At 49.9% G+C, this 23,199-nt stretch overlaps 2 protein-coding genes across 7 annotated transcripts in view; both read left to right on the top strand.

Annotated features, from left to right (window-relative positions):
* The window catches only part of GPATCH8 (G-patch domain containing 8), a 59,160-nt gene extending 38,545 nt beyond the window's left edge, over positions 1 to 20,615 (top strand). For 5 of the 6 annotated variants that reach the window (XM_051640282.1, XM_051640283.1, XM_051640284.1 and 2 more), the window contains 3 exons: positions 3,360 to 3,503; positions 13,695 to 13,825; positions 14,406 to 20,615. In XM_051640282.1, coding sequence (XP_051496242.1) covers positions 3,360 to 3,503; positions 13,695 to 13,825; positions 14,406 to 18,216 — 4,086 coding nt within the window. In that variant the 3' untranslated portion in view covers positions 18,217 to 20,615. The remainder of the gene's footprint in view (positions 1 to 3,359; positions 3,504 to 13,694; positions 13,826 to 14,405) is intronic. The other variant, XR_007891621.1, reaches the window with a different exon arrangement.
* A 1,727-nt stretch (positions 20,616 to 22,342) lies between these two features.
* Positions 22,343 to 22,941, top strand: LOC127394248 (integrin alpha-8-like). Its single transcript, XM_051640091.1, has 3 exons — positions 22,343 to 22,540; positions 22,615 to 22,745; positions 22,823 to 22,941. The coding sequence occupies exons 1-3, from the start codon at positions 22,374 to 22,376 to the stop codon at positions 22,939 to 22,941; spliced, it is 417 nt and encodes a 138-aa protein (XP_051496051.1). The 5' UTR covers positions 22,343 to 22,373.
* Positions 22,942 to 23,199: the final 258 nt, after the last annotated feature.

Raw genomic sequence — 23,199 nt, 5'->3', positions numbered from 1 at the left:
AGCCTGTCCCCAGAGCAGAGCTGCTCCAGCCCTTGGATCATCTCTGTGGCCTCCTCTGGACTCTGTCCAGAAGCTCCATATCCATCTTATAGTAGGAGCTCCAGAACTGGACACAATTCTCCAGTACTCACAAGGAATGAGCAGAGGGGAAGAATAGGCTGGAGTAGTAGGAATTAAATATTCTATTTTTGTAATTATTGAGATTTCTATTTTAACAAACTGCTTATTCACTTCCTTGAATTTTATTTATTTTATTTCGCTGCTTAAAAGCTACAGGAGAGCAGTGAGGCTTCCTCTGTGTGCTTTGCTCCTGTTTTGGGAAGAACAGCCCTAGGGTAAAGCCTGGTTCTCTTTCTGCAGCCCCTGCAGGCAGCAGCAGCTGTTGAGCAGAAAGTATTTCTTTGTTTCAGAGTAGCTGGTAGGAGCCCTTGTGTGAACTGCATCTGGTGAAGTATGGAGAAGAAGACCTGGGGGTCCTGGTTGCCAACAGGCTGACCAGGAGCCAACAATGTGCCCTGGTGGCCAAGGAGGCCAATGCCATCCTGGGGGCATCAAGAAGAGCGTGGCCAGCAGGTCAGGGAGGTTCTCCTGCCCCTCTGCTCTGCCCTGGGGAGGCCCCAGCTGGAGAACTGGGCCCAGTGCTGGGCTGCCCAGTTCCAGAAGGACAAGGAGCTGCTGGAGAGAGTCCAGCCCAGGGCACTGAGATGCTGAGGGGGCTGGAGCATCTGCCTGTGAGGAAAGGCTGGGAGAGCTGGGGCTGTTGAGCCTGGAGAGGAGGAGGCTGAGGGGGGATCTGCTCAGTGCTGATCAATATCTCCAGGGGGTGGCAGGAGGATGGGGCCAGACTCTTCCCAGTGGTGCCCAGTGACAGGACAAGGGGCAATGGGCACAACCTGGAGCCCAGGAGGGTCAAGCTGAACATGAGGAGAAACTTCTTTGCTGTGAGGGTGGCAGAGCCCTGGGACAGGCTGCCCAGGGAGCTGGTGGAGTCTCCATCCCTGGAGACATTCCCACCCTCCTGGATGTGTTCCTGTGGGATCTGCTCTAGGGGATCCTGCTCTGGCAGGGGTTGGATGGATGCTCTCCAGAGGTCCCTTCCCACCCCCACCACTCTGTGACTCTGTGATCTCAGGTCTGCAGAGGGATTTGTGGTTCAGTTCTTGGGTTCTGCAGTTGCCTTTTCAAAGGCAGTTGAACCCACGTCGGTCGCTCTCTGACGATGGTTTGTCTTCCTGCTGTTATTCAGCACAGATTCTTTCTTTCTTTCAGGAGCTCTGGAGAAGTAGCAGTCTGATCCCAACTCAGAGGTGTTTTTATGAGCACACTTTATCACTGCATTTCTGTATTAAAGTCTCTGCAAGCATCTTTTTTTCTCCCTGGCTCTGCAGGAGCCCATTATGTAATTGCATCCTGATGAGCCATTCAGGGAACCTCAAAGGAATTTCAGATAAGTCTGCAGCCAAGAAACAAGCAAAAAATGGTCTTTAATTCCCTTCTTTTGTAGAGATTCTGATCAGCAAATGGCTGGTTTACTATTTAGCCACAGGATGCTGCCTGAAAAAACCCTGCACATGGCACAGGAAGCTTGTTGGGGTTTCAGAGGAACCTGAAATATCATTGTTCTGTGGATCTCACACTGCTCTGTTTTCCTTTCTCCTCCCAGGGACCTGCTTGAGGCTCAAACCTCTAGATAGTTTTGTTGATATTTTTTTCTTCTTAACAAGGGCCTCCAGTAATAGATGGAAGCAGGAACTTAAAATAGATTTGATTTTATTTTATTTAGAAGGTGCTTTAAACTGAAAAAAACCCTGTTAGTAGTAGAATTTTTCAGGTTTCATCCCCTTCTGGGTGTTGAAATTTTAGACATGAATTTTGCATTAATGAGAACAGGCTCAGCAATATTATTTTAATGTCATGTTGATGTGGTAACTGAGTGATAAACCACATTGCTTTGAAGAAGGCCTTAAATAAAAGAAAAACGTTTTCATAGTAAATCTCTTCTAAATGTTTGCTCTTGGTAATGAAAGGAGATTTCCCATAAGAAGTTTGTATTGAAGGCAGAATCTCTCAGGTGCTTTTTCTTAAATGTTAAGCTCCTCTTTTTCTTTCATCATTGATCTTTATTCCAGTTGAAATGCAGATGGCAAGTGGCTGTGAGGGCAGCCTGCTTTGTAATGCAGCCCTTGGAGCTTTTATTTGAAAGATGCACCAGGATAAGTGCTTCCATTTTGTGAAAGCAAAACTTCTCCAGCTTTCTTGTGAAGAAGGACGATTTTAGTCATCTTGGTGGTGGGATTGGAGCTGAAGTGGCTGGAGGGGGAAGCTGCTTCGTGTGTCTCAGAGCCCTCCAGGGGGCTGGGGCTGTGCCCAGGGGACATCCCTTGGAGCAGCACGATGGGCTCACATCCAGGCACTCAGACTTCCAGCCATTCCAGCCATCACAACCACTTGAGGCACTGGGATTTCCAGAATCCCAGAGCTTTTTGCCACTTTTGCCACTTCCAATCCAAATGCTGCTGCTTTGCTGTGGAGCAAAGAGGGGAGGACGCGAGCGCTGCCAACCGAGGCACCTCAGGGGTTTGGTTTTGCACTGACACAAATGTTGAATTACAGAAAGAAAAATACTTTGCAACCTCTAAGGTGATCTCCCTGCCCTTCCTTCGTTACCTGGCAGCTCCTTGGGCCCACTCCCAGCGTGGTCACTGCTGAGCTGCTGCACAGCATTCCTCCTGGGAAGGTTTCCCTGCCTGGACAGTTCCAGGGGAGTGAATTGGGCTGGGCAGTTTCTGAGCTGTGCTTGCCCAGCCACGGATCCATGTTCCTCCCTGTTGAATTGCAGACAAACTGAGATCAAGCAGACATCTGTTAGCACTCAAAATGGAGGAAGTATCAGCATTTAAAGTTGTAAGATTTCTGTTCCCAAAGCAGTGATCCTCTGTGCTTGATGTGCATTTCGTGCAGCTTATGTGAGCAGGCAGCTGCTGGGTTGTTTAGGAGTTAGCTTGAGGCTTTGACCCTCTGGTTTTATCTCAAGACAGCTCAGCAAGGTCTCCTCTTGCAGCCACAAACCTGCCTTCCTGCCATCAGCACAAGATTACTTTTTTAAAGCAACCTCCTTTTACTGATACCCATACTAATGACAGGGTTATGCTCTGTGCTAGGAAACCAAGGGTAGGCTGGTATTGCAGAGTTATCCTTCATACTTTTTAATTTGCCAAGCTGTTCAGCTTAATAAATATAATTGCATGCTCAGGTTCTCTTAAAGACTATTTTCCCTTAAAGGATTAAGTAATGATCTTCCAGTTTGTTTTACAGGAAGTTTAACAGAAGCATTTTAATTTTCTTTATTCATTTTGTAGGATTATGTGGATAAAGAAAAGGCAATTGCCAAGGCTTTGGAAGACCTCAGAGCAAACTTCTACTGTGAACTCTGTGACAAGCAGTACCAAAAGCATCAGGAGTTTGACAACCACATAAACTCCTACGATCATGCTCACAAGCAGGTAATCAAGTGTTGATAGCACAGTTCATCAGTTTTGTATTCACTGCAGTGGTCTTGTTTGTGGTTAATACTTTGAATTTCCCCAGTGACTCTGTTTTTCCTTATAGCCCCAGGAATAGGTGCTTTATGTCGCTGGGTAAGATCCTTATGCCCACTATATATTTCAAAAAACCCCAAAACAATGAACAAAAAAGACTCAGCCCAGGGTTGGCATCAAGGAGCCTAGTTCTGAATGACCCACAAGCAGGAACAGGCTGCTGTTAAACTGGGAAGAGTGCACATGGGTATGGATGAATCCCAGTTTGCATCAGCTTTTCATGCAGTACAACTTTGGAGGGTGATGATGCCCCATGTGTGCATCTTCAGTCTGTGTTCTGTGGAGTCACTGCAAACAGATGAGGAAATAATGGGCTTTATGAAAGGAACTGTAAAACAGGAGCACTTCCCAAATCCTGTAACCCTCAGGAGAAGTTGGATTTGGAATCTGTGTGGCAGTGGCTTTGGTCCCAAGGTAGGGATGTAATTGTCGTATCTACATGATACTTTGTACTGCCCAGTAACTAAGGGAGAGTTCAGGTGTTAAGCTGATATGTTTGACCATTTGAAGCTGCTGAATGAGATGCAAATGTCCAGCAGACAGGAGTGTTGTGCTCACCTAGAGAGGAAATTGCTCAGAGGAGGTGTTTTGATATTCCCAGTCATCAATTCCATCAATACCATCATCAAAACACTGGTAACTTCTGGAGGGTGTGCTGGAGAACCCCAGACCTCACCAAACAGCAGTGAAGCAACAGCTTAAAAACAAGAATATGGCTTGACAGAGTATGATGATTTTTTTTTTTCCTGTGTATGAAATATTGGATATGATAGTTCCAAGGAAATTCACCAAGGGAGTCTTAACAGGAATTCTCACAGAGGGGCAGTTTTTTTGAGTGCTGTGATGGATTGTGGTTTCCTGGAATTAAGAGCAGAGATGAATTCATTCATTTTGCATTGGGAACACAGGCTGCTTGGACCAGGCTGGTGGCACAGTCAGTGGTGATACCTGAGAGCAGTGTGCTCTTCCCCTGGAGTTTTCCATCAGCTTGGATGAAACCTGAGTGCAATTTATCTGCATCTGTTTAGGAGGTGGCAGGACCTGTTTGTGTCACATTCTTATGGTGTGGTGAAGCAGTGTGATTATGTCCCCTCCTGTTTAAAGCCCTTGGGTGATGAGTAGGGAGACTGACATGAGGTTGGCAAGGCTGAGAGTTTTTCTAGCATCTAGAGATGCTGTGGAAGGAGGGACAAAGGTGTTGAAAGCAACCACCCTTCGTTGGAATGAAAGGAGTCATCAGGAGGAGTGACCTGAAAGGGAAATGTCTTGGGGACACACAGGGTGGCTTAATCTTCTCATCGATACGATGAATTTGGGGTTTGCTTGGTAAAGCTGATTATTTTGCAAGGAATTGATGTTCTTGGGTAATTTGCATCCATTGCAGTAACTTCAGGCAGGCTTTGGAGAAAAAAAACGAGCCTCCAAAACTCTGGTTACATCACCCAGCATTAATTTCTGGTTACACAGGGATTTGAACAAAGAAGCAGTCATGCTTTGCTTAGGGAAAAAAATTGCTTGTCCAGCTTTGTCCTGCTGAAATGTGTGTCACCCTGGTGGCTCAGTGCTCAGGCAGGGAACTTGAAACTACCTAGAAATCATGAAGAGAGATTTGCTTAAGTGACACGAGCTCACTTCTGTTCATTACCACACCAGACAGGCTTGTTTCTACCCATCCATTCTAAATTACAGGGGAGTTTTAACACGTTGGTGCTTCACCCCTGCCCTCTGGACAAGGAGACAAGGTTACACCAAGGCTAAGGTATTTTTTGGAGGAAAAACATGAAGCTTTCTTACACGTAGGCTTTCCTGGAAAGATGAGACGTGACAGAACCCTGAATAACTAGAGCAAATGGCTTGGTATATATTATCTGCAATGTTTTGTCTTCTCAGCAGTAACTCTTGAGGCAACTGCTTCGGTTTTTCCTTTTTCTCAGCTTGCTGAACACGTTTCCACGGGATCATTTTTGCTTTTAAGTATTTTTAGTTCCACAAACCCACACTGTTGAAGTGTTTGCTTATTCCTTCTGTGGCTCAGTGAGCATTAGGCTGTCCCTGTCAACAGATGCTCCATCCTCAGATCCCTTGCTTGCTCCCCAGTTATAAAGACACTGTCTTGTATTCCAGGAAGGAACTCAGGATTATTGCGAAACAGGGACAATAGGTAAGTGTGTTGATCCCTACTGGATAAATTTTGGACCCACCAACTTGTCAACACCAAACAATTAAAGGGAAGGTTTTATGATGATTATTTCCTAACTACACTGGTTTCATACAGCATTTGGAAATGTCTGAATTGACCTCAACACCAAGTTTCTATCCTCAAGGCAGTAATTACTAGATTGTCTGAACTGGGAAAATAATCTTCAATTTATTGTCACAAACCATTGGCCTGTTGAAGTTGTTGTCATTGAAACATCTTGTTGGAGTTGTGCAATGTTGTCCTCTCGTTTTTTTACAGGAGGCTGGTAGTTGAAAATGAGAAGTACAGATGTTTTAAAGAACAGTAACCCTATCTGTGCACCAAATGGTCAGGCCCTCTCAGGGGAAGCCAGAGGACTAAAAGCAACTCCAGTTCATACAGATGGCACTGTGAGGGGAAAAATAAACTCAGATCCCTTAAAGACCCTTCAGTGGGCAGCTGGAAAAGACTGTAACTATAGATGTCATCACTTGCTGTACCCTGAAAAGCTACTGTCATCTTTCATGTTGTTTTTTTTAGCTGTAAGCTCTTGAGTTTGGCAGCTAGAAGGACTGGAAGCTTCTGAAGGACACCCCCCTTTGATGTTGTGCAGTCCTGATTGTCAACAGTTTAGTAGTAATTAGCAGACAAATGCACAAGAAGGCAAATGTAGAAAGAAAACTCCTGCAGTTGGCAAGGAGCTTGCATAGTCAAAAGGGACCCAGTGTGGTTTTGTGCTGCTTTCCTGCAGGTTTGCATAGGTGATGTCCAGGTGTTTGAGGGCTCCCACAGTTCTTGAGTACTCTGGACCTGGTGGGAATGTGTCCTCAGGGTGTTGCATCTGAGGGGGCCCTTAATTCAGTTTGGAGGTTTAACAGCAAGATTGAGTCCTTCAGGTGAGGTTGGTGTGAAAATGGATGTGGGTCACCTCACCTGGGGTTGTGCTCAGCTTGTGTGCTCCCACCAAAGCAACCATGTCTGTATCCCCCATCACTTGGAGCAGCTTGGAAAAATTGCTGTGCTTGGAATTCTCTTCTGTGTAAGCAATGTAGCTTTTGCAGTCAGCTTTTACTGTGCTGGGTGTTTTTACTTCATCCAGGAACTTTAGGAATCTCCTGTACAGTCACCTCCTTCCTGCTAGCAAGCCTGATGAAGGGTTGAGCTGTTTACTGAGTCACTGACCCTACACAATAAAAACATTCACCTTTTGAATTGAGTGTGAAAAACAAACCTATTCCTGTGTGAACTTTTGCCAGGTTGACAGGGAGAACACTAACCAGAATTGAAATGCAGGCTTTTGTGGGGCTTTCATCTCATTTTTTTTCTAAATGTGTGGTGTTTTGGAGGTGTAGATGATTAATTCTGTGTAGATTCTCTTTCTAAAAGGACAGAGGGGATATATTTCCATAAAGAAGTTATTTGGGAAAGAGGGTTGAACCAAGAATTGAAACTACAGATCTGCAGTTCTCTTCAGTCCCTAATTATCTGGGTCTTTGCTTCTAATGCAGAGGGGTAGGGATCTGTTAAAGCACAATAAAAATTACCAACATAGGCACTTCTGGGGTTGCTGAGTACCCTAAATCCAAACCCTAATCTTTCAATGTTGGGGAGAATTGGGCTTGTGCTCTCCAGAAACTTTTCAAGCACAACATGGATGTAGGAAACTAAGGAGAGGATCTCTAAGGTACTTGGTGTTCTGTGGGGAGGCTTTTCCACTCGGGAAATGCTTCACCCTTGAAAAACCCACAGTGTTTTTCTTAACCCAGTTTTAACAGTTGAGCTGCTCACTTCTGATGGCAAATACATTTGGGGAATTGATACATGGAGAGAGTTCAGTAAGTCTCCAAGGTGCAAGACCTGGACGTTGTGATTAGGAGGGATTGTTCCTGAAGGGCAGGCAGGCTGGTGTGTTGGGTTATCTGTGGTGCCTTAACATATGGTATATTTTCCTAAGCTGAAAAGGAGATGTCAGGGGAGAAACTGAGATGAAATAGAAGTGCAGTTGTGTGCTGTTTCCCCCCCTGCTCTTTGCACTTCATTGAGGAGTGTGCAAAGAATGTGAAGTCCCAAAAATAAGCAGGAGTTGTGTTCTCACTTCTGTTAAATCATGAAGGGTGGCATCCTTTGAGCTCGGATTTAGCTCCTGGTGTAGTTCACTCTCAGAAGCTTTTGTGGCAAAGAACCAAGCATCCATCAAAAGTTCAGAAAGCCAGAAACCTGCTGGCATGTCATGAAAAGCAGATTATTATTTTATTTAATGGGGTTTGGCAGTGAAGCTTGAGAACAATGGCAGGGGAGGAGCAGGCTCTGACACGTGAGCTGCCTCCTGTCTCTTGGCTGTACCTGGATCCAGGCTGTTCCTCCTCAAAATCAGGTTTGTCAGGAATGTCTCCCACCTTCAGGTCTAGGAAAGCAGTGTAGCTGAGAGCTTTTGTTATCTGAGAAGAACAGGATCAATTTTAGGCAAAGAATGGGCCTCACTTCAGTACAATACAGGACTTTGTCAACTTAGATTAAGAAAGCCCCTTCACTGCTGGTCCTGAGCTGAAGAGCAGCACCCTGCAGGCTGGTTCAGGGGAGGTCTCACCTCAGTTCCAGCTCACCACCAAAAAACCTCATGCACAGTTCCCACAGCATGCACTGAGTTTTTTCCTGTTACAGCAATTTCTGCATCCTGATCCCTCCCCTCATTCACCTACCTCACCCGCCTGCCTTGGGATATCTCCAGAGCTTTGAAATGATGTGGGAGTGCAGCTTATGGAAGCTGATTTGAGGAGCATTTTAAGATAATGGCATTGTGTGCCCATTTGGCTCCTCCTGAGCAATGCAGTGATGGGGAGATAATCCATTCCTGCAGCTTTCTTTGTGCTGGAGTAGTGATTTTTTTCTATCAAACCTGTCCTTCAAAAGCTCCATTTACACTCCCTGTTGAAATGTAGAGACTTCTTAGTCATTTTCTGAGAAACAAGGCTGGAAACCTAAGGTGCTATTCTTTGTTACAAAGCTGAGGTGGGTGGCAGCTCTTAATAAAAAGCACAGTACCAAGCTGAAGGGTGGCTTGAGGTAGTGAAGAACTGCTTCTAGCCTGCAGAAATCTGGGCAAACTTTACACCAGTGATTTCTGTGTCCCCTGGTCACTGGGCTTACTGGTGTGGCCCTTCTCAAAGTTGTAAACCAACAGAAGAATATTTTTTGGCTTCCTGGTCACCATCATTCTGCAGTTTGTAAATGCATCACTGCTTAGAAGAGTGTTCTGCTTCCTCAGAAAACACTCTGCCTCTCAAGGAAAAAAAGCTTCCTAATTTTCAAATCCTGTAGAAGCATGAAGCTGGATGTTTGATTTAATAGAGTGCTGGCCCTGATCCTGTTGAAGCCTTGCTGAGTGCCATGGGAAGGCTAAAAAAAGGCTGGTTTCACCCCAAGAAGATGAATTCCCAGGGTTTCTATTCCTGAGTTGGTGGGGAGAAGCTCCCTGAGGATGACTGAGTGGCTACATTCAAATCTTCTTTAAATTTCTCTGCTGTGGGGGGAGGGAAGGGGCAGCTGTGCCTGGCCAGCCTCTGTGAACACCCACACATATGGTGCAGTCCAAAAAGTAATTTAGAGATTTTGTGGGATTAGAATAATGAACACTTGCCTAAGGATTAGATGGAAATTTCTTTAGTCTAAGCCTAGCTTAAATATCAATTTAGTTCAAATAGCTTTCTGGGGAGGCTGAGACCTGGAGTGTGTTGAAAAGCATTTTGGTGCTTCCACTCACTCCTGTTACTGCTGTGAAATTGTTGTTAACTGGTTGTCAGCTGCTTCTGGCACGGATCAATTACTGGATTCAATTACACAATTAGTGAAGTGAGGGGTTGCTCTGACAGGATGTTTTGATAAGTTCTGGCTATTTTAAAAGTGAAGTGCTAATCAGCTGCCTGTGGTCGTAGCCTTTGGGGTCTGTTCCTGGGCCAATTTTGTTGTTACACTCGAGCAGTCTGGTCTTGTTGTCCCCACTTCCCCTACTCCAGGTTGCTTTTTATGTAGGATGACAGACTCCAGCCAGGTTTGTTGGAACTTGGCTTCTTGCAAACTTGAGAAATAATTTCTGATGATGAATGAAGCATTTTAGGTCAGTCCCAAGATGCTGAGCTGGGTGATATTCCATATTTTACATTCCCAAGGAGATGTCATGGGCAGTGGAACAGGTCACCCAGAGAAGCTGTGGCTGCCCCATCCCTGGCAGTGTTGAAGGGCAGGTTGGATGGGGCTTGGAGCAGCCTGGGCTGGTGGGAGGTGTCCCTGCCCATGCAGGGGGTTGGAGCTGGATGATCTTTAAGGTCCCTTCCAACACAAATAATTCTGGGATTCATTGTGGCACTTTTCTATCCTAAACTTACCCAGCAAGACCCCTCGTACTTCTTGCCCCTGTGTGACAAAAAGAAACTCAGCCTTGAGATCTCTCAGTCCTTTATAAAGTCAGCTTTGTAAAATTAGACCAACTTTTCCCCAGTTAGGGAAGGCATCAATTCTCAGCAGTCTTGAAACCATGGTCAGTGGTTTATTGGTTCAAAAGGACCAAGCAGCAGTGGAGCGTGAATGACACAATTGTTCTGGTTGGAGAAGACCTTGAAGATTATCCAGTCCAATCCTTCCCCCAGCTTGCTTTATTTTTGCCTGTATCCTCCCAACAACTACAGAGGTCACACAAGATAAATTTTTTCTCCTCTGTTCAAACCAGCTCTTGTGTCTCCAGACAAACCTCTACCTGTCCCAAATGATGCTGGAGGTGATTGGTGGGTGCTGGGATTTTGAATTGACTGCAGAGCCAGGAGCCCTGTCCCAGCTCAGTGGGTGCTCCTGCCAGTGCTCCCCAGGGGCTCCCCTTGGGACCATGGGGTGTGGGTGGTTTTTGGGGACAGCCCCAATTCCAGGGGGCAGCAGCACCACAGAGTGGCCTTGACCTGGATTTCCCCAGTGCAAAGCCAGCAGGAGATGAGCTCCTGATGGGCCTCAGGTGGTACCAGGGGAGGTTTAGATTGGAGATTAGGAGAAACTTCCTCCCTGAAAGGGTGATCAGAGAATCACAGAATTGTTCTGGTTGCAAAACACCTTGAAGAACATCCAGTCCAACCCTTCCCCAGCCCTGCCCAGGCCACCCCTGCCCCATGTCCCTCAGCACCATCTCCAGGGCTTGGAAACCCCTCCAGGGATGGGGACTCCCCCCCTGCCCTGGGCAGCCTGGGCCAGGCCCTGACAGCCCTTGCCAGGGAGAAACTGTTCCCAAGCTCCAACCTCAGCCTCCCCTGGCACAACTTGAGGCCGGTTCCTCTGCTCCTGTCACTTGTTCCTGGGGAGCAGAGCCCGACCCCCCTGGCTCCAACCTCCTCTCAGGCAGCTGCAGAGCCAGCAGGTCTCCCCTCACCTCCTTGTCTCCAGGCTGGACACCCCCAGCTCCCTCAGCTGCTCCTCCTCACCCTTGTGCTCCAGCCCCTTCCCCAGCTCCCTTGCCCTTCCCTGGACACGCTCCAGCCCCTCCATGTCCTTCTTGTCCCCAGGGGCTCAGAACTGACCCCAGGATTTGAGCTCTTGCATGTTCTGGAGCTGCAGTGCATCAGCATAGTTCATTTGCTTCATCACTTATAATTTTGAAGTGTTAAGAGTGGGAGGTTTGGGTGAGCAGAGACCCACAAAGGTCAGTATTTAAGGAACTGGGCATTTAATTCTGTTTTCATTACAATTGTCCATTAGAATGAGGGCAGGACTATTGTGGGCAGCTGCATCCTTACTAACAACCTTTAAGCCCGTTGGATTTCATGGGGGATGTTTCAGGCCATGTCTGGGGGTGGAGGTGGGTTTTGGAGTGCACCATGGCACCTTCATCCTGCAAGTAAAAGGTCACAGTTCACTTTGGTTGGAAATAGCTGGGTTGTATTTTTTTCCAAATGGATGAGTGATGTAGAGACTTGGCATCAGTCCCCATCTAAATAGTTTGGTCAGCTGTTGGTGACTTTAACTTCCTGGAGCACTTTAGATCTGCTTTTAAATCAGCATGAAAAAGCTGGTAGCATTGCTTGGGCCATTTTCTACCCCCCCACTCCCCCCACCTTGGGGGGAAAAAAAAAATGTTATCACAATTCAATATTTAACATACACCACAAAACCCTTGAGCCCTTTACTTGTCCTGGTGAAAGTAGCTCTGTCATTCCAGGTGGGATCATTGCTGTGTCTGTGTGTCCATGTGTTTGTGTCCCCCCTTTGCTCCAGCCCCCCCAGCTCAGCCCTGTAGTTCTGCTGCCTCTGCTCCTCCTCCCTAGAGCAGCTCACAGACACATCAACAACCTCTCTAGAAATGCTTTGCTTTTTATATATACTTTTTTTTTTTTCCCCCCTCTCTTTTCCACTCCTGTTATATTTTTACTTTCTTTTTTTTCTCTGTGATGTGACGTTTTCAGCTGATGTATTGAAAGCAAACCCTTCTAATTTTGGAGCCCAGATCACAAGAGTGAGTTTCTTTCTACTAGTGTCTATAGCTGTAATTTTTGTGTGTCCTCCCCTCTGATCTTGGTAGCTCCCAACCATGTTTAGTAAATACAATTAGGTAAGAGAATCCTCTGTCTTGTCAAATCTTCCCCTTTTTCACAAAGCAATGTTCTCTTTACATTGGGCCAACTTAATTCCTCTAATCTGACCTCTGGGTTAGGCTTCAGATCCCCTGTTCCTGTGTGTGCCTGTCTGACCCTGCTCCATAAAAGAGGCAGAGTCAGCCAGCCAGAAGCTATATTTAAAATTCACCCATGATTTGTACATCTGGTAGGAGAATTTTTCTGCAGTGACCACTGCCTTGAGTCCTCTTAGTCTGTCAGGACCTTCATGAAATACCTGAAAACCAGGAGACTGTTTTCAAAAGCTGGGGACGTGGGGCTGGCTGGAATTGGGCCTTTTGAAAAGGTTTCAAATTGTGCACTAAAAAAGAAAAATGGATCCCTCAGGATGGTAGGGGATCTTTCTTTGCTGCTTTCTGGTACTTAAACTTCTGCACAGCACCCTCTTAAAAATGCCTTGTGAATTTTCACATGTATTCAGAGGATCAAACATCAGCCTCTTTCCTAGGGCTTTGAAACAAGGACTTTCAAAACTGTTCTGAAGTCTGGGATGTTCAACCTGTGTTAGAACTGGATATCTTGATTTTCCTTCCAGTGTTTGAAATTCCTTGGGTTTGGGTTTGCTTCCTCGCACCAGGAGATTTCTGGAGAACTTAGTGTTTCTCCCCTCTGAAGTATTAAACCTCCAAAAGACCCCACTGCATTTTAGAGCATTTTGTTTCTGGAGACACCAGCTCAGAACTACTGTCGGGAAAGCAAGTAACTGTTTGTGGTGTATGTTGGATGATTTATTTGCTGACTGGAATCATTTGCATGGGATTTTTGGCACCTTCTCCAATGTAATTTGTACATTGCTTTTGTAAGATTGAATACCTAGGGAACTCTTGCACCAGCTAATCCCTTTCTGTTCCCTGGCCCATGCTATTAAGACTTCTGTCATGCACTGTTTGTCAAGTACATTTGCACACCCTTATAAGAGCAGCAAAGTGAACAGTCCGTTTTTTCCTCCCTCCTCCCCTTTTTTCTTCCAGACTTTGCTTGTTGCTTTGAAATCAGCTTTGTTGCACATGCTAAAGAAAACCAGTCGTGTGGACTGGAAAGACTTGGTGTAGCCAAAAGTCATCACCAGTTGTCTTCTCATTGAGCTACTGGAAGGATGGCAACGTGTTCTGTTTGGTTTGTTGAGCTCAGATGCTGTTGCTCCATCCCAGCTCAATAAATGTTCCTGGGGAGGGGCTTTACTTTCCAGTGCTACAGCAAAGGGACACCTTTGGACACTTAACCACAGACTGCTTTGATCTGACCTGTTCCTGCTTTCTTTTGCCTCAGAGGTTGAAGGATCTCAAGCAGAGGGAGTTTGCTCGCAATGTCTCCTCAAGGTCACGAAAAGATGAGAGGAAGCAGGAGAAGGCCCTTCGGCGTCTGCACGAGCTGGCTGAGCAGAGGAGACAGCCTGAGTGGTGAGTGTGGGGGATCCCCAGCACCCCAGGACACCTGTGCCTGGGACCATGGCCCTTTAGAGTCATGGAATTGTTTTGGGTGGAAAAGACCTTGAAGATCATCCAGTCCAACCATTCCCCCAGCCTTCCCAAGGGGACCCATGACCCACCACTGACCCATGTCCCTCAGCACCACATCTACACGGCTTTGAAATCCCTCCAGGGGTGGAGGAGACTCCCCCACCTCCCTGGGCAGCCTGGGCCAGGGCCTGACAACCCTTTTAGTGAAGGAATTCTGCTGCACTGCAATTCTTTCTCCTGCAATTCTGTCTTAACTTTTGAGGACAAAGCTTCATACTTGAATTTGGCCTCACCCTGTTGTTTTTTTAGGGGTAAACTCACTAAAGTGGCAGTTCAGAGCCCCCCCAAATTGCTTGATCCAGCAATAGGTTTTCTTCCAGTATTTCATATCATTGAAAAATGCAGATGTTTGTGTAATGCTGGTTTACTGAATGCAAGAGTGCTTGGGATGGGTAGAAGGTGGGTGGGTGAAGCACCCAAGTAGCCAGCTGTTCTTCAGCTGTTTTCTCTGTCCACACAGTGCCCCAGGAAGTGGACCCATGTTCAGAACCACCACGGTGGCCGTGGATGAGGAAGGGGGGGAGGAGGACGAGTCTGCAGCCAACAGCAGTTCTTTCATCCAGATAACTTCTGGGCAAGCTCCAGAGATGACTATGGACAGAGGTTTCCTCAACACTGGACAAGTGGGTGGCCCTGTTACGCCTGCCCAGCCAGGACAGGGTATCAGCTTTGGCTTGAAGAGCACTTTGGGGACTCCACTCCAGAAGATCGGGGTGTCCTTTTCCTTTGCCAAGAAGACCCCGGTAAAGCTCGAGACCATCGCTTCTGTCTTCAAGGACCACGTGGAAGAATCGAGTTCTGCAGATGGAGGAAAAGCTGATGAGAGAGGGTCCTCAGATGCAGGGAACCTGCAGAAATCTGGTGAGGGTGAAAGCACAAATAATTCTGATGGCAAGGCAGAGGAAGATGACCAACATGACAAAGACAGTGGGTCTCTAGCCACTACCTTATCTAAACTCAAAAAGATGAGACGAGAAGATGGACCAATGGCAGTTGAACCAGAATACTACCACTATATTCCCCCAGCCCACTGTAAAGTGAAGCCTAATTTTCAATTCCTGCTTTTCATGAAGTCCACCGAACAAGTGGAAGCTGAAAATGTGAACAAAAAAAACACAAATGAAGTTAAAAAGGGAAACTCTCCAAAACCCAAACCTGGCAAGCACACTGAGAAGGCCGCAGAGAGCACGGGGCAGCAGAAGGAGCAGAGCACGACTGAAGCTGCAGCTCAGCAGAGCAAAGCAGAGCCCCAAGAAGTCCCAGAAAATGTGAGTGTGTCGGAGAGCAAACCCCTCACAGAGAGCAATCTCCCTGAGCCAGACACCACTAAGGAAGCCCCTCAGCCTGTCCCAAGCTGTAAAGATGTCACTGAAGGACCAAAGCATCCCACAGGACCATTTTTTCCTGTTTTGAGTAAAGATGAGAGCACGACTCTCCAGTGGCCTTCAGAGCTTCTCATCTTTACCAAAGCAGAACCATCTGTTTCCTACAGTTGTAACCCCCTGTATTTTGATTTCAAGAGCTCTCGCAACAAAGATGCTAAAGGTAAAGGGGCAGAGAAATCCAAGGAGCCGGGGGGGCTTTGTAAGGAAAATGTTCAGAGCGTGGAATCTGGGGAGCACAGTAAAGCCAAGGAGGCAGAAAGTGCAGCTAACAGTTCTGCTCTAAAAGTGGAAACCAAATCCCTGTCCACCTGTGGGTCCCAGAACAAGCAGGACTCCAGTTTGGCAAGTGGGGGTAAAGGAGAAGGAGAGGACAGTGGTAAAAGCATAACTGGGAAGAGTAAATCTGGAAGATCTCATAAACACAAAAAGAAAAAGAAGCACAAAAAGTCCAGCAAACACAAACGTAAACACAAGGAGGAAGCTGACGAGAAGAGCCGGAAAACTGACCTGGGGGAAGAGAAACCCAAGAAACGGAAAAGGCACAGACACAGAAAAGGCAAATCTTCCCTGTCGACTGAGTCGGAGCGGGCGCTGAAAACAGAACTGGCTGAAGAGTGTGGCCATTTCCAGAAGAAAAAGTGGGGCTCCCAGGAGGCCCAGAGGAAGTCTCTGTCTGCGGAAGAGGGAAGCAGCGGGAAAAAAGAGGATGGTGGCAACTCCTGCCCAGAGCACGGCAGCAAAAAACACAGGGCTGAGCTGCAGCAGGTCCCTGCTTCCAGGAGACGGTGCCTGGGCCCGTCCCTGGGCAGGAGCAGCCGCAGGAGCCGGCAGAGCAGCAGGGACGAGGACAGCGAGGAGGGGTCCCCGGGGCAGGAATCCCCCTCCCACTACAGCGAGGACTACGAGTCGGGCAGCGAGGGCTCCCGGAGCCGCTCCCGCTCGGGGCGCCGGCGCTCCTCCCGCAGGTCCTACTCCAGCAGCTCCGACGCCTCCTCTGAGCAGAGCCGGTACAGCCGGCGGAGGAGCTACTCGGATGACAGCTACAGCGACTACAGCGACCGCTCGAGGTGCCACTCCAAGCGTTCCCACGACTCGGAGGATGACTCCGACTACAACAGTTCCAATCACAGATCCAAGAGGCGCAAATATTCCTCCTCGGAGGACGACTACAGCTCCAGCAGGAGCAGGTCGAGGAGTCGAAGCAGGAGCCGGACTCACCCTCGAGACAGGTCGAGGTCGAGGAGCCGGGGCAGGACGCGCAGCAGCAGCTGCAGCCGCAGCCGGAGCAAGAGGAGGAGCCGCAGCTGGAAGCGGAGCCGCAGCTACAGCCGCGACCGCAGCCGCAGCACCAGGAGCCACTCGCAGAGATCCCTGTCACGGAAGGGCTCTCGAGGCCATGAGAGCCCCGAGGAGAGGAGGCCTGGGAGAAGGGACTTCATCAGGTCCAAAATCTATCGCTCTCAATCTCCTCACTATTTCCGGGCAGGCCGGAATGAGGGAGCAGCGCTGAAGAAAGAGGATGGTAAAGGAGAGGATCTGAAGGGATCGGGATCGTTGTCCCACAACAGCAGCAGCTCCGGCACTGGGAGGATCTCGGAAGGCGAGTGCAGTCCTGAGGAGAGAAACTCCGTCACTGCAAAGCTCCTCCTGGAAAAGGTTCAGTCCAGGAAGGTTGAGAAGAAGCCCAGTGTCGCTGACGAGATGCTGGCAGGGCCCAACAAGGTGGGCATAAAGCTCAAAGATCCACCCCAGGGCTACTTTGGCCCCAAACTTCCTCCTTCCTTAGGTAACAAACCGGTTCTCCCCTTAATTGGGAAACTGCCAACGGTTCGAAAACCCAACGCAAAAAGGTATGAAGAGTCTGGCTTGGAGAGGGGAGAGGAGCAGGAGCTGTCGGATTCTGAGGATGCTTCCCAAGGCATGGAGGAGGGGCAGTTGGCTGGCCAGTCTCTCCTGGAAGAAGTGGCTCTGGCCATGCAGGACAAACCTCTGGATGAGCAGAAACGTGATGAACCTGCTGTGGAAATGCCGCCCATTCCCCTGGAAGCACCGGCGCTCCCCGAGTGCTTTGCCTCTGGAGATCTGGTCATGCCACACAACTTCCTCTCGGATCCCCGCGACGACGATGGGCTGGAACCCATGGATGGGGGTAACCAGCCTGTCCCAGTGGAAACCAGTATGATGCCCTTAGTTCCAGATGTTGAGCACTTTCCAGGCTACGTGCCTCAGGGTGGGGAGCCGAGCATGGAAGGGGATCGGGAAGGAGGAGAAGACTCTTCCCTAGCACCACTGGAGAGCCAGCCCATCACCTTCACCCCCGAAGAGATGGAGAAGTACAGCAAACTGCAGCAAGCTGCTCAGCAGCACATCCAGCAGCAGCTCCTGGCAAAGCAGGTGAAGGCCTTCCCTGCCTCGGCCGCCCTGGCCCCGGCAGCCCCTGCCCTGCAGCCCATCCACATCCAGCAGCCGGCGGCGGCCTCGGCCACCTCCATCACCACGGTGCAGCACGCCATCCTGCAGCACCACGCTGCCGCTGCCGCCGCCGCCATCGGCATCCACCCCCACCCGCACCCGCAGCCCCTCGCCCAGGTCCATCACATACCCCAGCCCCACCTGACGCCCATCTCCTTATCCCACTTGACCCACTCGATTATTCCAGGCCATCCTGCCACCTTTCTAGCCAGCCACCCCATCCACATCATTCCGGCCTCGGCGATTCATCCCGGCCCCTTCACGTTCCACCCGGTTCCTCACGCTCTCTACCCGACCCTCCTCGCCCCCAGACCCGCTGCCGCCGCGGCCGCCACGGCCTTACACCTCCACCCTCTGCTGCACCCCATTTTCTCAGGACAGGACTTGCAGCACCCACCCAGTCACGGCACATGAAGGACAAAAAAATGAAGTAACCTCGGAGGAAGGAGAATTATTTTGCGTTTTTGGGAAGGGGGTTGAAGTTGATCCAAGTTGGCAGGCGAGGCTGGAGAATTTCCTTTCACTCTTTAGCAGCCAAAGAAGCCAGAGGCTAGAGGGCTGGGTAGCAGCAGGTGGTGGGTCACTGTGGAGGTTGCGTGTCCCTGCTTCCAGGGACGCTCTGGTGTCCCCAACACGCAGCAGTGCTGTCCCAGGGGAGTCGTGTCACCTGGAGACCAGCAAGACACTCGGAATGGCTTTTTTCCCCCCCCTGGATTCTTACCCTTGGTCATCTTCCTCCTGCCGCCTTGTATATGATACATGAGATTTCATCCACACTAATAGGTCTCTTAAAACCCTTTTAATGAGGTCATCTAATTAAAATAGCATGACTGAACCCAGCTTGTCATCACAAACATTCAGTGACTGGGAGAGGTGGCGAGGAGAGCAATGAGAGGGCAGGGCCACTCCTGCTCCAGCTGGGCCAGCACCAGTTTTCAGGCACTACAGGAGATTTTTTTTAGCACCCTGGAGCCACATCCTGAGGTTTTGCGTCTCGGTGTGAGCAGCAAAGGTGGAAGTGAGGTCTGGTTTTAGAGGTGAAGAGAGAACCTGCGACCCTTCTCCATCCTGCATTAACATTCTCCTGGTGAGGACTGCACCTTAAGGCCTTCTGGAAATCCTGGGCTGGAGAGAGGTTCTAGGTTGGGGGGGTTCAACCTGAGCTTTTGACCACTCCTGAGAGGAAGGGGTGGAGTGGGGGAAATAACACTCTGACTTCCACCTTCTGCAGTGTTGGGAAAGAGACGCTGGAATGGGAGAGAGAAAGAAAAGTCCCCTTAGGAATTGAAGCAATACAGAAAGAGTGGGGAGAGAGGCCAGGGTGTGGAAAGCAGATTCTTCCCTCTGTAACACTGATGGTTTCCTTATTAATTTATAGGATTATTTTTTTTTTAATGTAAAGAATTGCACTGAACTCTGTAAAACAAAGATGCTGCTTTTTGTAGCTCATATATAAGAAAGAAAGGAAAAAAAAAAAAAAGGTTACATTTGTAGTATACTGCAATAATATTTTTTACAGCCAGTTTTTTTTTTGGTGGTACTTGTTCTGGTGGCTTCTGTGTAAATATGTTTGCTGTAGGTGACATCAGACACTTGGAAAGGTTCAACTTTCTAGTTCCAGCTAGATGCAGAACGACTAAGCATGTATATTTTACCAAGCTCATGTATTTTTGAAGTTTTTATGTACTATAAAATGTAAAAAAAAAAAAAAGAAAAAAAAAGAAATAAATAATAAAATAATCTTCATTTAGCATTTTGCAGAAGAAAAACAAGAGGTGAGAGGCGTGTGGAGGTGGGTCAGTCGCCGTGGGAGGTGGTGGGTGCCAGGGCTGTTCCCTGGCTTTGCTGAGCAGCTGCTTTAGGAATTGACACTGGAGGTGGTCTCGGGAGTGTCAGGAATTTGGGTTCTCTCCCAGAGTATCAAATGCCCCTTTTTTACAATTTTTTTTTTTTTTGGTCTTTTTCCCTGTTTTCCCCTGGGTCTGGAGCGGTGCCCGGCAGGTGCCAGCCCAGCTGTGCCTCAGTGCAGCCCCCTGGGGAGGGAGGAGCCTTGGACCCCTGCCCCTTTGCCACCTTCCCTGCAGGGAGAGGTTCAGGACTAGTCCCTTGAGGCTGTGATGTTCCAGAAGGGATTTCTCTCTTCCCAGCACTACCTGCTGCCTCAGCTAGCAGCCTGGGAGGCTTCTTCATCCACCAGCTCTTCCCAGGGCACTGGGACAAGTCCCTGCTGCCCCCGCTGACCTGGCTATTCCAGGTTGGGGGCTTCTGCTGACCTGGCTATTCCAGGTTGGGATCCTCCTCATGTTCAGGAGCACCTGAGGGTGCTTTGTAGGACAGGAGCAGGCAGCAAGGGGACACGAGACACATGCCAGCTCCCTGATGTCCCTGTCCCCTCCTAGGAGGGGCAGGACTTGAAAGAATCGAAACCTCTGAGCTTCCTCACTCTTACAAAGGAGAAACTTGGCATTTGAGCAGGTCAGACTGAAACAACAACGGGCAACAAAAAAGGGACTCAATTTCTCTGTACATAATTAACAAATGCAGTATTAATGTCTCAGTGCTGAGCTTCATTAGCTTCTAGCTCCCATCCACATCTTCTGGCACCCGTCACGCTGCAGTCAGGGCTTGGTTGGGGTTGTTGGGGTTTTTTTGACTTCCAGAATAATGCTAAAAATAATTAACCTGTCATTACTTAACAAGCATAAACAGACTGTATTTAACTTTGTCACATAAGATATATATATATAAATATATATATATGCTGTAAAGTGAGGGGGGGGGGGAAAGAAAAACCTTTCTAATAAACCAATGATTTGTGGACAAAAAAAAGCTTGTGGTTGCGTGAGATGAGTTGGAGCTGCTGCTGTAGCCCAGGGCTCTGTCCTGAAATAACAGGATTGGATGGTTGGTTCATCCAGTGAAACTACTTTTCATTGGAATATTTTGCTTGGAAGATACTGGGCTGGGTGCAGAAATAATTTGGTTTTAAAGGATGTTTGGAATGGACTTCACAGGGAAGCGGTGGAGGCACCATCCCTGGAGGTGTTCAAGGAAAGGCTGGAGGTGCCATGGTCTGGTTGACGTGGTGGTGCCATGGTCTGGTTGACGTGGTGGTGTCAGGTCAGAGGCTGGACCTGATGATCTTTAAAGGTCTTTTCCAGCCTTGGTAGTTCTGTGATGTTATTTGGGGTAGGAGCCCTCGGTGCACCCGGTGGGTTCAGCAAGTTGTCTGCTGGTGGGATGAACCTGCCCAACTGTTACTGAAGGTGAAATGGGGCAAGAAGTGGTGGGTTTGGGTGCTGTGATGGCTGGGTTGGCAGCATGCCCTTTGCTGAGCACCTGCACCCTCTCTGGTCTCTGTCCTGGGGCATTGGGATTCTCCTCTCCAGCCCCCACCTTCTGGCTGCTCTGGTGGTTTCACCCTGCTCCTACTCCAAGCCCCATCCAACCTGCCCTTCAACACTGCCAGGGATGGGGCAGCCACAGCTTCCCTGGGCAACCTGGGCCAGGCTCTCCCCACCCTCACAGGGAAGAATTCCCTCCTCATGTCTCACCTCAATCTCCCTCTTCCAGTTTTCATCCATCCCCCTCATCCCATCCCTCCCTGCCCTTGTCCCAAGCCCCTCCCCAGCTTTCCTGGAGCCCCTTCAGGCACTGGAAGCTGCTCTAAGGTCTCCCTGGAGCCTTCTCTTCTCCAGGCTGAACACCCCAACTTTCCCAGCCTGTGTCCAGATCATTCCTGGGGCCTCCTCTGGACTCTAACCAGCACCTCCAGTGCCTCACCCTGCCACTGGCCCTGGGTGAGCAAGAGGAGCCCCTGCACCTTGAGTGGCCTTAATTAAACATCTAAATTAATCCTGCAAGTGGATTAAGCCAAAGGGTACACGTGGCTGAGACCGAGGGGCTCCCATGGCCACTGGAGTCCCAGCTGGGCATGTCCAGGAGCTTTTTCTGCTCAGGACAAGGGCCCCCTGGTTACCTTGGCTGTGGGCTTGTGTCCCCCCTTGGCACCCTGGTGCCCAGTGGCTGGGCTGCCCTGGCTCTCTTCCCATGGAGGGTTTTGGGGTGTCCCTGCCCTGCAGATGGGGACACGGTGGGTGGCAGGGGAGGAACTCGGGTGTCCCCCATATTGCTCTGTCCTGCTGTGGAAGCTGAGGGGATGATGGAGGGGCCCTGTGTCCCATGGCCACCCCCCCCTTTCCACTGGCCAGGCCTGTGCCCTGAGATAGGGATCCCATGGGGGGGTGAGGGGCTGGGTTTGCCCCCCCCCGGCAGGAGGAGGGTGGTGGGTGCAGGGTGTTGTGCTGCTTCCTGCCAGGGCTGGGTTCCCCCACCCCTCACCCTGTCCCCCCATGGCTGTGTGTCCCCCCCTGCCACCTCCTGCCCTGCTCTGCACCTCCATCCCCAGCCAAAAGTGGGACGTGCTCCCCCGCACCCCCCGTGGGTGGGGGTGGATGTGGGTGCGGGGGGGCCCTTCCTGTGTCCCGCTGTGCCCGTCCCCAGCTGCATCCCTGCAGATAAGCCAGAGGGACACGGGCTGTGCTGGGGCTGCCACCACACTTGGGGTGGCCATGGTGGCCATGGGGGCTGTCACTGCCCTGCTCCAGGCCCTGCTGCTCCTCGGGGATCTGTGCTCGGCCCCCACCCTGGGGCTCCTCCAGGAACCCCCCACCATCTACGAGGGACCCCCCGGCAGCTATTTTGGCTTTGCCTTGGATTTCCACACCGCAGAGGGCAGGTGAGGACGCAGTGTGGGGTTGGGGTTGGGCTTGGCAGCTGGACCCCCACCCTGACCCCCTGTGTTCCCCCCAGGCCCAGCGTGGCAGTGGGGGCACCCCACGCCAACACCTCCCAGCCCGGCGTGGTCCAGCCCGGTGCCGTCTTCCTCTGCTCCTGGCCCCCTGGAAAGACCCCCTGCCACCCCCTCCCCATCGACACTGCGGGTGGGTGCCATGGGATGGGGGGTGGGTGCTGGGGGGGTCTGCAGGCCTGGCACACTCCCCCTCTCCCACTCTCCCAGGAGATGAGACCGAGACCCAAAACACCTTAAGGCTCCACACCTACAAGTCACACCAGTGGCTTGGGGCGTCAGTCACCAGCTGGGATGGCAAACTGGTGGTGGGTGCAGCTGGGGGCTAGGAGGGCACCCTTGGGGGTGGGGGTGATGGAGGTGGTGGTTGTGGAGGTTCTGGAGGTGGTGGCGGTGGTGGAGCTGGAGGGGGTGGTTGTGGAGGTGGAGGAGGTGGTGGTGGAGTTGGTGAAGGAGGTGGAGAAGGTGGTGGTGGAGTTGGTGAAGGAGGTGGAGAAGGTGGTGGAATTGGAGGTGGTGGTTGTGGAGGTGGAGTTGGAGGGGGTGGTTGTGGAGGAGGTGGTGGAGGTGGTGGTGGTGGAGGTTCT

Source organism: Apus apus, chromosome 25 (assembly GCF_020740795.1).
Source record: "Apus apus isolate bApuApu2 chromosome 25, bApuApu2.pri.cur, whole genome shotgun sequence".
NCBI classification, from domain to species: Eukaryota; Metazoa; Chordata; class Aves; order Apodiformes; family Apodidae; genus Apus; species Apus apus.
The sequence above is the reverse complement of the archived record's forward strand: the minus strand, read 5'-3'. Positions and strand labels throughout refer to the sequence as shown.

Excerpts from the sequence above, each read along its gene's own strand:
- LOC127394248 (XM_051640091.1), top strand. The coding sequence starts at position 22,374 with ATGGTGGCCATGGGGGCTGTCACTGCCCTGCTCCAGGCCCTGCTGCTC. Across the intron at positions 22,541-22,614 it reads TTCCACACCGCAGAGGGCAG|GCCCAGCGTGGCAGTGGGGG; the intron begins GTGAGGACGCAG and ends TGTTCCCCCCAG. Across the intron at positions 22,746-22,822 it reads CCTCCCCATCGACACTGCGG|GAGATGAGACCGAGACCCAA; the intron begins GTGGGTGCCATG and ends CCACTCTCCCAG.